Source organism: Glycine max, chromosome 17 (assembly GCF_000004515.6).
Source record: "Glycine max cultivar Williams 82 chromosome 17, Glycine_max_v4.0, whole genome shotgun sequence".
Classification (NCBI taxonomy): Eukaryota; Viridiplantae; Streptophyta; class Magnoliopsida; order Fabales; family Fabaceae; genus Glycine; species Glycine max.
The window spans coordinates 25,846,281-25,860,218 of NC_038253.2; the positions used below are offsets into that span (position 1 = coordinate 25,846,281).

The 13,938-nt window shown below is 27.8% G+C and overlaps 1 protein-coding gene across 2 annotated transcripts; it reads right to left on the reverse strand.

Moving 5' to 3' along the window:
• Positions 1 to 961: 961 nt before the first annotated feature.
• On the reverse strand, positions 962 to 4,279 carry LOC100811028 (uncharacterized). Of its 2 annotated transcripts, none has more exons than XM_006601031.4 (3): positions 4,097 to 4,279; positions 2,438 to 3,434; positions 962 to 1,359 (listed from the first exon to the last, which is right to left on the reverse strand). In XM_006601031.4, the coding sequence occupies exons 2-3, from the start codon at positions 3,319 to 3,321 to the stop codon at positions 1,344 to 1,346; spliced, it is 900 nt and encodes a 299-aa protein (XP_006601094.1). In that variant the 5' UTR covers positions 3,322 to 3,434; positions 4,097 to 4,279; the 3' UTR covers positions 962 to 1,343. The 2 variants fall into 2 exon arrangements, with proteins under 2 accessions (XP_006601094.1, XP_040866929.1); XM_041010995.1 differs by lacking the exon at positions 962 to 1,359 and adding an exon at positions 1,533 to 1,569.
• Between the last annotated feature and the right edge of the window lie 9,659 nt (positions 4,280 to 13,938).

Genomic DNA, 13,938 nt, shown 5'->3' on the forward strand with positions numbered 1-13,938 from the left:
ATTTGTATTGTTGGTGTGACAATTTATTGTAGACTATTAACTTCGCAGGTAGCGGAAATTAATAGAAATCCAATACGTAGGGTCAATATCTCTTACTGAATATCGGATTCATAGTAAAATTTGATTGTCACGTCATTTTCATATATCATAAAGGATTAATGGGATGTCCCGTGATGAAAGTTTCTTTTTTTTTGGTATGAAAGGAAACACTATATAATCACTATCCCAACTCTTATGGATCCATAATTTAACTTATTAACCTTCAGTAGAATATTGTAAAACTATCTTTGGCATTCTAAACATAAAAAATGAATAATTTTTTTGCCTGGATTAGAGATTACAAATGTTTTTCACTCCACTGGATTAAAGATTAATCTCGTTTAAGATATGTAATTACAACTAATCCAAATGAATTTTGTATTCAGTTTGAATCAAACATGACTTCTAATGCTAAATAGACCATTTGCACCAACCCTTTAGACCAAAAATTGAATGGTCTTTGTTTATTTTATTTTTTTGTAAGGAAAGAGAATAAAATAATAAGAAAAAAAATTATAAGTTAAAATTAGATCATGCATAGATTAAGATTAGTTTTTTAGAAGAAAAAAAAACTTATTTTTCTTTTGTGCAAGAAGAAAAACTTATTGTAACTTGTGCATAAGCAGTATAAACGTTTATTGAAAAATTTATCCAAACAAAACCTAAATATTTTCGGTCTTCAGAAATCTTCTATATTCCACGTCCAGGAGTCAAAGACTAATTCTTACATTTGGACCACAATTTTAGAAAAGGTCCTGTTAAATATTTTAACAACATAAAGTCAAGTGGAACCAAATTGAATCCATACTGAAAAACCACTTGTACAATTGTGCAGTTACAAATGTAAGAATTTTGTAAATGCCTCATATATGAAGTCAAGTGGGCAATTAGTAAATGGGCAAAATATAGAATAATTTTGGAGTGACATGGAAACTGTCATCTTTATGGTATTCTAAACATATCACAATCAATTAGCTATATCCATATGTACAAGGAAAATAAAATTAAAAAAATTCATTATTCCATAGTTTGGCAGCAGAATGCTAGCTAAATCACTAGCCTATGAGGAAATTAACAGGCTTCTGATTGCTAGCATACACTTCCTTAGATTCAGACAGAAACTGTGATTTTAAAGCTAAAAGCAAAAAACCAAAGAAATTGAGTATGTGACCACAAGGAACTGTCAAATTTATAGAGTTCTCCAATCACCACATCTCATGGTAAAAGCAACAAACAAGTTAAATGTAATATCTTTGCATGGTGAAAGACAATGTTTTCCATGCCCTCTTGACTTTTTCTTTCATTCAATTCACATGCTGCCTGCAAACATAGAGAAAGTTCATTAGTAATTTTAAGGTAATGGAACAAAAAGCCCCCAGCACCATCACTGTGAACTTCCTAGCCAGAATGAAATCTACAATTAGTTAGTAAGTTAGTTTAAGCCATCAGGGGTCTTTAACAATAAAGGATCTTCTTAAGCTGTCAACACATACCTAATAGTCATAAAAGCGGGAACGGCATCTATGGGATCTGTGAATAACATAAATGAAATAAGGATATCGAAATTCTAAAGACAACTGAAGAAAATCATTCTAACTCAAAGTTCAAACATCAAATAACCACAGAACTCTAAATCAAATGCACTAAGTCACTCCTATGATAGTCAATCACATAGAATCCTTCGATAGCCGTATTACTTATCACATTGAATAAATTCGAAAATGGTAGAACATGCAAACACTTGAATCAGATGAAATCTCATCATTAATGGCCCAGGGAAGTATCTTTTAAGACCAACATTAAAAAGAAAAACAGTAAGAAAACCATACCATTCTCTTAAAATACAATAGCAAGTAAAGAACTATTGAATAATAACTTTCAAAAGCTAACTAGTACAAAATTTACAACTATAACCACTTCTTAAGTATGATATACATTGAAATGAACCACAATAAATCAGCTAGCAAATAATGAGTGAGATCATGTTTCTTTTTCAAATCAGAATATTATGCTTTACAGTAATGCACATGAAACACCATTCACTAATATGACAAGTTAGATTATTGACATTGAAGCATAGTAAAAAGAATATGATTCTAGTAAGCTGTATAGTGTACACTGATACATAATCATGTTCATCTTGAAAGAGGAACAGTAGAAACTAGTAATTGTTTAGAATGTTGTGTTTAGAAAAATACAGCTTTAGTGCTAGAAAACTGTTTATCGTGATACAAAAAAAAAATAGTGAACAAATTCTGCCTGCAAAGTCTTCTACTGAAATTGTCAGAGCTTAACAACCTAGAAAGTAAAGTAAAAGTAAAAGGCATGAGATGGAAATGACATTAATATTACTGTATAGTAAGAGCAAAAATGAATAAAGAAGGAAAAGTCTATGCACCTGCGATAACCACTGCTACCCCTTGAAGAGCCACTAGTACTAACAAACTCATCATCGATCTCTTCTATCCTATAATCTGCATACTCCATAGATACTACAGAACCTTCATCAGAATTTGAAGTATCATAACTTAAACGGCGATTATCCCTTCTTGTATGACTGACTCTCGTCCTTCTTCTATTTCTGGATCTTCTAAAGTTGTCGAAATATAGAATACATGAGGTCCACCAGTTGCCCTCATCTCCAGGGAAGTCTTCAAACTCGTCTCTAGCATCATCATCCCCATATTCAATCACATAATCTCCTAGAACCACCCCTCTGGGGATTTCTGAATGAATAGTACTCAAAACATCTATGATCTCTGACGATTGTTGAAAATTCTCCCAATCAAGCAGGCGGGCAGGATCAATTTTTGACGGACGTGCATGAGGGTGTTCAAGTTGAGCATGTGTCTGTAGCTCCAAGTAACTTCCCATGAAAGTGCATCGCACCTCATCACAACAACGCTTCTTCTCATCAAGATGAATGCGAGCTTTATCAACTATAACCCACCCAGAAACCTCACCTCTACACAAGGGGCAAGTCAGATTGCATTGACCATTTGATACCTCAGGATCATCACTATTTTCAGTACTTTCAGTGGAAATTGCATTAGACGCTGGAGAGGATGGCATGCCACATGAATTTTTAAAGCGATCCAAACAATTAGAGTGCAATTGATTTGTGTCACAAACAAAAGCACGACATCCTTTATCATAAAATGAACACCGAAGGAGAACACTGTTATGAGGAAAATCCAAGCATATGGGACAGACAGCATCGTCCCAACTGATATCCAATTGAATATCCTCCATACTGCTTACACTTGCAAGACCCAAAACCATATACAGGCCACTTATAGTAAAACCATATCTGTAGTAGTCAATTGCATACTCCTTATTCTTCAAAATCAAAACATGGAGATGAAAACTTGAAAATGTATCAAGCAAATTGTGTCCTGAATTTTGGAACCAGCCAAAAATGGTAAGAGACAGAAAAAATCTAGTTTAGAATCATATAGCAAAGGTACTTAATAAACTGATACTAGTTGATTGTCCAACAAACTGATATAAAGACACAACCCAAAAGCCACATTACAGTGTCATCTAAGAGAGATCACACCAGTTAAACTCCATAATCAATATCTCACCCAAATCTGAAATTTTGGGAAAGAAACCAAAGAAAACTTGTCTGCACATAAAATAGCACAAAAGCCACCATCAAAGAAAAACAAAATGAACCCCATCTTGAGACACATAACTTACCAGATAATAAAGCAGGTGGTCCAAATGAAAAAAAAAATCCACCAACCAAATATAAGGAATTAAACCCTTCATCTAACATCCAAATTTTTTTATCAAAGAAAAAGAAAATAGAGAACCCAATTTTCATTATTAATACAAAAATGAGCAAGTTGACCAATCCAAAATAAAGGGTATTCCAAAGGGATGGAAAAACTGGCAAAAAAAAACACACACAAACAGCTAAGAAGACATAAATTGAAGCGGACCCAGCAAACAATCAAAGACCCAAAAAAGAAGAAGCAAAAAAAGAGAAAAACTTCGAAAGAAAAAAGTGATCAAAGTACATTGAAAAATACAGGGTCCAAGGGAACCAAACCTTAAACACGAGAATTGATAACGGAACAGTACGATGAGGGATTGGTGTTTTTCTGTTTCAACTTTCAAGTGTTGTTGGGATCTATGTGCAAATGGCGAGCGATGGCAGTTTCAGCAATCAGCACTAGTATGAAAAGGTGCGCAGCTTCTCTCTCTCCTTTCTTACCCTTCGCAAAGTGCAATTCCTCATTTTCTACCATTTTATAATTTGCAAAATAAAAATAAAATAGAATTTAAGAATTTAATAAATCATCCATCGTTGCAATAATTTTAACAACTTTTAAGAAAATAAAATAAAATAAAATAAAATAAACTTATTTTATATATATATATATATATATATATATATATATATGTATTCGATTATAATTTAACGATATTATAAAATTATTTTAAAGTATATCTTAATATGATTTATGATTAAATAATAATATAAATTTGTTTTATAAATTTGTTATATCAATATTAAACTCTAACAATACTGAGTTTGGATTTGGATTCAGTTACTTAAACTAAGGTAATTTTGAAACTATCAAGATATTTTAAAAAATTTATTGGGTAGGTTATATTTTAGAATAATTTTTATGTATTGTTAACATAATTATTTATGTCAGTAGCTTAACATCTAGTGTCTGACATGGACATTAAATTTATATTTTATAATTTATAAGAGTAATTTTTATATTATTTTAAAGTTTTATATATTATTAATTATTTAATTTAAATTTTAATAAATATATGCTGATAAATATTTAGATATATTTTTATATACACACGTTTTCAGTGAAAATATTTTTCAGTTGAAAACAAAAACCTCATTTTGGATAAAATGAAAACGATAGTGATGATCGATTTCTTGATAGCTTTTTATTTTTTAATGAATTCAAAGAATTACAAATGTTAGTGTTTGTAGACACGGTTAAAAAATTAAAAATAGAAAAAAAAATTAGAATAAATAACATTGTGTTCATTAACTAATATCTTAAACATACACCTAAGTAAGACTCTAAAAAATAATAAAGAATTAAATTCTTATGAAAGGAGTCATGAGTCAACCTACTTTTATTTTAAAAACTAGTTTTGCATAGGGTATTAAACTCATATTTTATAATGAGAGAGATTAAGTTATATCGATATAATTTTAATCAATTATTATACTGTTTAATAACTTTCAATAAGATAATGTTTTCTTAAAATCCATTGTTAGATTAAAAGTTTATTTCATTTAAATCATATATAAAAAAATTTCATATTAATACAAAATTATTTACTACCTCATTCATACAAATTAAAATTGATGTGATATAAATTTTTTAATATATACTAAAATATGAATCGTTTGATTACTTTCTTCTTATTATTATTACTATTATTATTTAATTTTAAAAAAATTCACATAAAAATATTGGTAATATGTAGATATAATTCAATTGATGGATCGATAAAAATCATATTCTATATCAAATTATAAAATACTATAATAGTTACTTAAGTTACATTAATATAATTTGCTTCCTCCTCTTTTATAATTTATAAGAGTAATTTTTATATTATTTTGAACTTTTAATATAGTATTAATTATTTAGTTTAAATTTTAATAAATACTAGTCGGTAACCGTGCATACGCATGGGTCGTTCACCAATTGATTTTTGATGAATGAATTAAAAGAAAGGTATAGTAAAAAAAATAGAGTAATATAGAGGATTACTGCATAAGCAAACGGGTAAACAAAGGGAATTTACCCAAAAACAAAGCAATGAAAGAAAAAGAAAAATAGAAAGGAAGAAGGAAATACAGTGTGTTGAAGTGGAGAAAGAGAAATGCAAGAAGGACGAAGAAGGAAAATACCTGAAGGTGAGTGTATTGCAGTGAAGAGAAGTCCGAATCCGAAAGGAGAAGAGGTAAATGTGGCTGTGGAGGCTGAGATATATCCTACAGGAACGACGGTGAGATAAACCATGGCTACCTAACCCATCGTCAAACCTTAACCAAAATTGTAAAAAATAAAATGAAGATGAGAAGAGAGCCATATCAAGAATAAAAAATGCAACAACGTTTCTAGAACCCTCCTATAGAGATGAAGAGAGAGGAAAGATCTCACTTTGTCGCTGCCACATGTCAACAACTCTGTCACACATCAGCAAATCACGCAAAGGCCAAAATGACCAAAAAAACCAACAAATGTGTCACATGTCAAACTGGATTTACAGTTAAAATGAAAAGAAAAAAATAGTTAAAAATTTATGTAATATAGAGCATTACTGTATAGGCAAACCGGTAAATAAAGGGATTACTATATAGGCAAATTGGTACTTGCATGGATTTCTCCAATGTAACCGCATGAAAGTTAATGCTTCCTAAAAGGAAAATGGTTTTATTTGTTATTACCACCTACACACACCACGAATCCCAAAGAAAAATCTCAATGTTCACTCTTGGCGTTACAACATAAAAAAGGATTTTCAGCTAGAGCATACACAATAATAATAATAATAATAATAATAATAATAATAATAATAATTATAATTATAATTATAACAACAACAACAACAACAATAATAATAAATGAGGCGAAGAAACAGGGAGAGTGAGGACAATTCTAATTATTAAGTGAAATTAAATGGGGAGTTGAAATTCGCCAATTAGGGAGTGACATATGTTTGAAACTTGATATACAATGCGACACTTGGTGGTGGCAACAAAATAAAACGGTGCAAAAAAAGGGAGGGGTAAAATGACCAAAAAACCGAAAAAAGTTTCACATGTTGCAACCTTAGATTTTCCTCTCTCTTCATGTTGAGGGTTTCAAAATCCTGCGTAAGCTACAGTGCAGGGTCGTGTAAGCCACTAGGCCACCGAGGCAACGGCCTTAGGCCTCCAATTTTTTAGGACCTCAATATTTTTAATCATTTTTCAAAGAAATATTTGTCATTAATTTTAATTATTAAATGATAAATTAAATTATAGTATGATATATTATTTGGTATTATTTTTATTAATAAGACCACAAATATTAAATATAGATGTAAGTATTATTATAAATAATTTAAGTATATTTTTCTTATTTATTTAAAAAAATTAAGCAAATTATTTTCAAATGTTAAAAGAAGTGTTAAGAGAAGAAATTAACACACCAATAGAAGTATTGAGTTATATTAAAACTTTAGATTTTTTTCCAAATGTTTACATTGCATATAGAATTTTATTGGCAATCTCTGTAACAATTGCTACTGTTGAAAGAAGTTTTTCAAAATTAAAATTGCTTAAATCATATCTAAAATCAACAATGTTACAAGATAGATTGAATGAGTTAGCTATTTTATCTATTGAAAGTGAAATGTTAGAATTGCTTGATTATAAAACTTTGATAAATAATTTTGCAGCTAAAAAAGTTAGAACATTAATATAAAAATTGATATTTTATATAATATACTAAGTCTTTTAAAATCCTTGTAAAAAAAAGACCCATTTAACATTTTCGCCTTAGGCCCCAAAATGTTTGTACACGGCCCTGCTGCTGTAGTGGAAGAAAAAGAAAAAGAAAGAAGAAATACCTGAAAGTGAGTGTGTTGCGATAAAAACTCATACTTAGTTTGAATTGTAGGTTGCAACTTGTCTGCATGAAGTCGGAATTGCTAGTAATCGCCTGCATGAAGGACGAAATAGAAAGAATAAAAGAAAAAGAGAAGAAGATTTAGGAAGAGAAAGATGAAGAAGGACAAGATTCAGGGAGTCAGAGTAACGTAGAAAACACAGGAAATAGAAGACAGTTCTGAGCATTAAGTGGAATTAAATGGGGAGTTGAAATCCGTCAATCAGAGGGTTCCAGAAGCTTGTGTGTATGGACAGGTCGTTACATTGCCTAAAAAAAGTATATATGAGATCCTATATTATGTCACTTTTCTTATAATATCTTCCTTAAAGAAAGGTTAATTTTTTTTCTTAAATGTATTTCTATATTAATATCAGACATGTATTAATAATTACTCATCCAGTTACTCTCTTATTACACAAATGCAATGTTTAATGTAAAATACTAAAGATAAAGAACACAACGGGAAGGTGATGAGTTGAGGCTGAGGTGCCCTCTCTAACTAAAGTGATGAGGTATTTTACCAAAGAAAATCTCACATGTCGATCACCCGTCCTAATTCTTTTAATTATTTGGAAAAATGGTAGGGTCATGGGATTATTATTATTATTATTATTATTATTATTATTATTATTATTATTATTATTATTATTATTATTATTATTATCATCATCATCATGATCATGTAGGCTTTGGGTTCCTTAAAAAAAGGATGCACTTTGGGACTTTATTCTTGAACACCGCCGTGTGTCAGAACCGCTGTTGTTATTGTAGTCTGTCCCAAAAATCAAACCACAAAAGGGCAGACCAAAAAAAAAGAAAAAGAACCGTAATCAAAATCCCAAAAAATAGAATGAAGATGAGAAGAGAACTCTATCAAAAACAGAAAATCCAACACACACAGCACATTCCAATTTTTGAAGCAAACTCACTCCTTTGATATTGTGATTCTCTTGCTCCATTATGCCCGCCGAAGATGTAACACACTTGTTGGGAACAACAACCACACTTATTTATTTACGAAAACAGAATTACAATATCAAAATAACGAAAACAGAATATGGATGAAAGTCGGAGAAAGAAAAGATTAACGAAGAGAGAGAGTAATAAGGAAGAAAAGGAGATAAATAGAGGAAGAGAAGATTCAGGATTTGAGCCAGATTATTAAGTGAAATTAAATGGGGAGTTGAAATCTACCAATTGGAGAATGACACACCAGGAACCTCAAAGAAAAATCTCAATATTCACTCACGGCATTACAACATAAAAAAAGGACCTTCAGCTAGAGCATACATAATAATAATAATAATAATAATAATAATAACAATAATAATAACAATAATAATAATAATAATAATAATAATAATAATAACAACAACAACAACAACAACAACAACAACAACAATAAAATTAAATAGAATCCTAATCTAGCTTCCTGCAACAATAATAAATTTTATGATTTAAAATGTAAAATTGCAGTATGATATAAACAGTATAAATAGCAGCATACTTTTGGAGGCTCCAATAATTGTTAATAATAATAACAACAACAATAAAATTAAATAGAATCCTAATCCAGCTTCCTGCAACAAACTATCTAACAAAACTGGATTAGGATTCTATTTAATTTTATTGTTGTTGTTATTATTATCATTATCATTGTTGTTGTTGTTGTTATTATTATTATTATTATTATTAATTTTCATTTTATATGATGTACATGTTGTGCCTGAATATTTTTGTTTTTGTGATTCCAATGGTTGTGATTATTTGTTTAAAAGGCTGCATTAGGTTCTCCTGAGAACGGTGTCATGACTCGCGAGCTCTGAGCCTCACCTTTTCGACGATGGAGGTGGCAAGATTCCGGCGAAGCGATGCGAGAGAAAGTTGAAACCGTGCTTTTTAGAGAGAGAAGTTTCGTTTTGGTTTTGGAGAAGGAAGAACATGCTTTTGAAGAAGGAATAGGTAAACGATAATACAAAAAAAAAAAAATGGGTTTTCGGACATGGGAAGAAGCATGTTGCACGTCCACACCGACATGACCGGAGAAGCATGGACGGCAAGACACGTGGGAGAGGCAACAAGGGAATTAAGTGAAATTAGATGGGGAGTTAGAAATCCCCCAATCAGGGAGTCACATGTGACTGGGGCAATAGGGAAAAAAAGGTGAAAAAATGGATGTAAAATAAAGTTATTATTTATAGTATTTATTTTAGGAAAAGATATAGTATTAGAATTATAAGTTATTTTTTATAATATTATATTTATTTTAGTATTATTATATATTTATTGTTTTTTAGTATTTAATAGTTAATATTATTAGTATATATGAATAAGATAATGTTAATAAATAAAACTAAGTTGTATTAGTATAAATAACTTCTTTAGTAGTAATAAATATATGTCTTTATAAAAAATTAGTCATTAATAAAATTAATTAATATTTTATACTAATGCAATGTTATGGTGACTAAAAAACTAAAAAAAATCAAAACATCTCTATTTTTACCCTTATTCTATAAAATAGATTACAAAAACAAAAACACAATCAAACACGTCTTGAAATTGCATTTTTTAAAAAAATTGGTGTAAAACCATTTTGAAATTGAGTTAAAATTAATATAACTCAACTTTCGTCAAATTTGCTTTGTTTTTAAATTTTAATTTGTAATTTAAATGTTAAAATTTATAACTATTCTGAAAAATAGATCGATAATAATTAATCGAATTTGTGAAGATTTTAAATAGAAAATTAGAATTTAGAATTTTAGATAGAAAAACACCACAAAACTAAATCTGCTTCATTTTAAAAATAGGTGAACTAAATTAGTTAAATAAATTTGAGGTTATACTTTTCCTTTAAAAAAAACCAAGAGGTATACTTTTCCTTAAAAAAAAAAACACAAAGAGGTTATACTTTTCCTTAAAAAAAAAAAAAAAACTAAGAGGTTATACTTTTATGCTGCACTATGAGCAAGGAACGTACTTAAGATAATGTACTTAACACGCTCTTTTATTTGTGGATTGTTTTAATTATTCTTATATTTGTTAGATAAGTAATTATCTCTCGAAAGTACACGCTTAACACAATTTCAACTGAATATTTTTTTCACAATTTATATTATTCATACAATACTGTTAAAAACATTTATTTTCCTCTTTTTTTTTATCTTTATTGCATCACTCATCACAAACTTTTTTTTCTTTTCTTCTCATCTCTCTTTTCTTTTATACAGAAGTTGTACAAAAACAAACTACGGTTACCACTTCTCATTTCCAGCATATCTGTGTTACTGTGGTGCGATGCAACTGCGGCTTACTACCTTTTCCTTTTATAAAATTCATACTAATGTGAATTATTGACTTGATCTATGTGAAATCATGAAAAGCATTATAACTTCCATGAATAGTAGCAAGACTTCTTGGGTTAGGAATGACAGTGATGTAGTTTATATCTGACTTTCTCTAATTTGATTTTAGTCATTTTTTGATTTTTAAAACAACTGCTGGAAACTCGTTCATTTCCTCTACTTTCATTTTGATTTGATCACTTATGTTTCCGGATAAAGTGAGCATAGCTCAAGTTTCTTAAAGGAATATATTACTGGTAATGAATAATTAATCTTGATTCGTAAGTTGTCAAATAAAACTCGTTCATTTCCTCTCGCTCATTTTTACTACTATAAATTAGTTTGAATCAAAATATATGCTAGCATTATTAGGTTCAATATTCAAATCATAATTTTTTTTTAATTCAGTCAGTTTTTTTAGACAATTCAGTAATTGTTATGCACAATTTTGATTTTAATATAGAAGAATAAAATAATACGAACAAATGTTCAAATTGATTGCGTTTAATGAAGAATAATAAATAATTAAAATGAATATTTCAATTGATTGCATTTAATAAAAAAATAAAACAAATAAAAAGAAAATTGATTGCATTTAACTGAGAAGAATTTATATGGGATTACCAGGTGCCATCAACAATTAGAACAAAACATTTAAAACGTTAGTTTCTAACTTTATGTTTTTTTATATTTTCTTTCACTTTTATCCTCAATATATTTATTGATTTTCCTTGTTATCTTTTTTTAATAAATTATATTTAATTATTTTTATGTAATTTTATACTTTTTAACTACTCTAACTAGTTTTATTGAACACTCCTAATTTAATAAATTAGTTTTTCAGTTTTCAACTATTAGCTACCAGCTAACTTTTCAGCTAGTTTGGTTGAACATAGGATAATGATATTAAAAAATTATATTATTAGTATATATTATTTACTCTATATTTTACAATTGCAATTTTTATATTTATTATTCTACAAATAAATTGTCAGTCCAAGTGAAACTAGATTAGATTCTCTTAAGCAATGTCTCAAATTTGAGTTTAATGGATGAAAAATTATGATTGTAAGGAGAGTTTCAGGTAAGTATTAGTTATCAAGAAGTTTAATGAATACTTTATATAAATGTTATTGTGGCAAAAAAAAACATTTATAATTCTTAGAACTTGTTGATACATATTGTTACAAAATTATTCATGTATATAGAAAATATGATTTATTTCATATTAGTAATTTGTTTAAAAAATATTTAATAATTCTAAAAGCAAATTATACCATATTGATAAAAAAAAAGTTGTAGTTTTAAAGATAAAGTGCAGTTATTTTTTATTAATTATAATATAATGATTGAAATATACAAATTTTTATAATTAATTATATATATTATTTTAGTGATCGACTTTTAAATTAATTGTTATTTTTTAAAAGTACATCATTTTTATTTTAGAAGAGATAGATTTAACAATATTAAATACTACTATTAGTGTTCTTTTACGAGTAAGATTTCAATCTATGTTAGCCTTACCTAGGATAATCTTCATACCATTTTTGTTTCAGATTTGAATTTTAATCTAACGAATTTTGCTTAAAAAAGCAAAAAGATTTTACAAAAAAAATAATCATTTGGTGATCGAGTAGTCAAAGTCAAAATATTTTTTGTTTTTTAAAAACATTTGATAACCCCAATAAAAAAAAATAAGCTTCCATTAATAAGGGGGTGTTTGTTTTGGTTGTTTCTTGTTTTCATTTTCACTAAAAACAAAAAATAGTGATGGAAATGTATTTGATTGAATTTTTGAAAACATTTTCAGTGAAAATATTTTTCCAACCGAACCAGAAAATAGAAATAATAAAATCACGTTTTTAGTGAAAATATTTTTCAGTTGAAAACAAAAACCTCATAAAAATAATTTTAAGCAAGAAGTCAAATCCAACATGTTGTCAGAATTCAAATCTTTTGAAAATGAAAACAGTTTTCAGAAATGAAAACAGAAAATGAAAATGCAAACCAAACACACTCCAAGGAAGTTCTTGGAAATAAAGTTCCATTCAATTCATGTTAACCCTTTAGAGGATAGTGCTGGTCGATTTCTTGATAGCTTTTTGTTTTTTAATCAATTCAAAGAATTACTAATGTTAGTGTTTGGAAGCACGGTTAAAAAATTAAAAAAAATATTAGAATAAATAACATTATGTTCATTAACTAATATTTTAAGCATACCGGTAAGTAAGACTCTAAAAAATAATAAAGAATTAAATTCTTATAAAAGGAGTCATTAGTCAACCTACTTTTATTTTAAAAACTAGTTTTGTATGGGGTATTAAACTCATATTTTATAATGAGAAAGATTAAGTTATATCGATATAATTTTAATCAATTATTATATTATTTAATAACTTTCAATTAGATAATATTTTCTTAAAATCTATTGTTGGATTAAAATTTTCTTTCATTTAAATCATATATAAAAAATTTCATATTAATACAAAATTATTTACTACCTCATTCATACAAATTAAAATTGGCATGATATAATTTTTTTAATATATACTAAAATATGAATCGTTTGATTACTTTTTTATTATTATTATTATTATTATTATTATTTAATTTTAACAAAATTTCACATAAAAAATATTAATAATATGTAGATATAATTCAATTGATGGATCGATAAAAATCATATTCTATATCAAATTATAAAATACTATAATAGTTACTTAAGTTACATTAATATAATTTGCTTCCTTCTCTTTCATAATTTATAAGAGTAATTTTTATATTATTTTGAAATTTTAATATAGTATTAATTATTTAGTTTAAATTTTAATAAATGTATGTAAGTAAATATGTCAATAAATATTTAAATATATTTTTATATACACATGCTCTCGAAA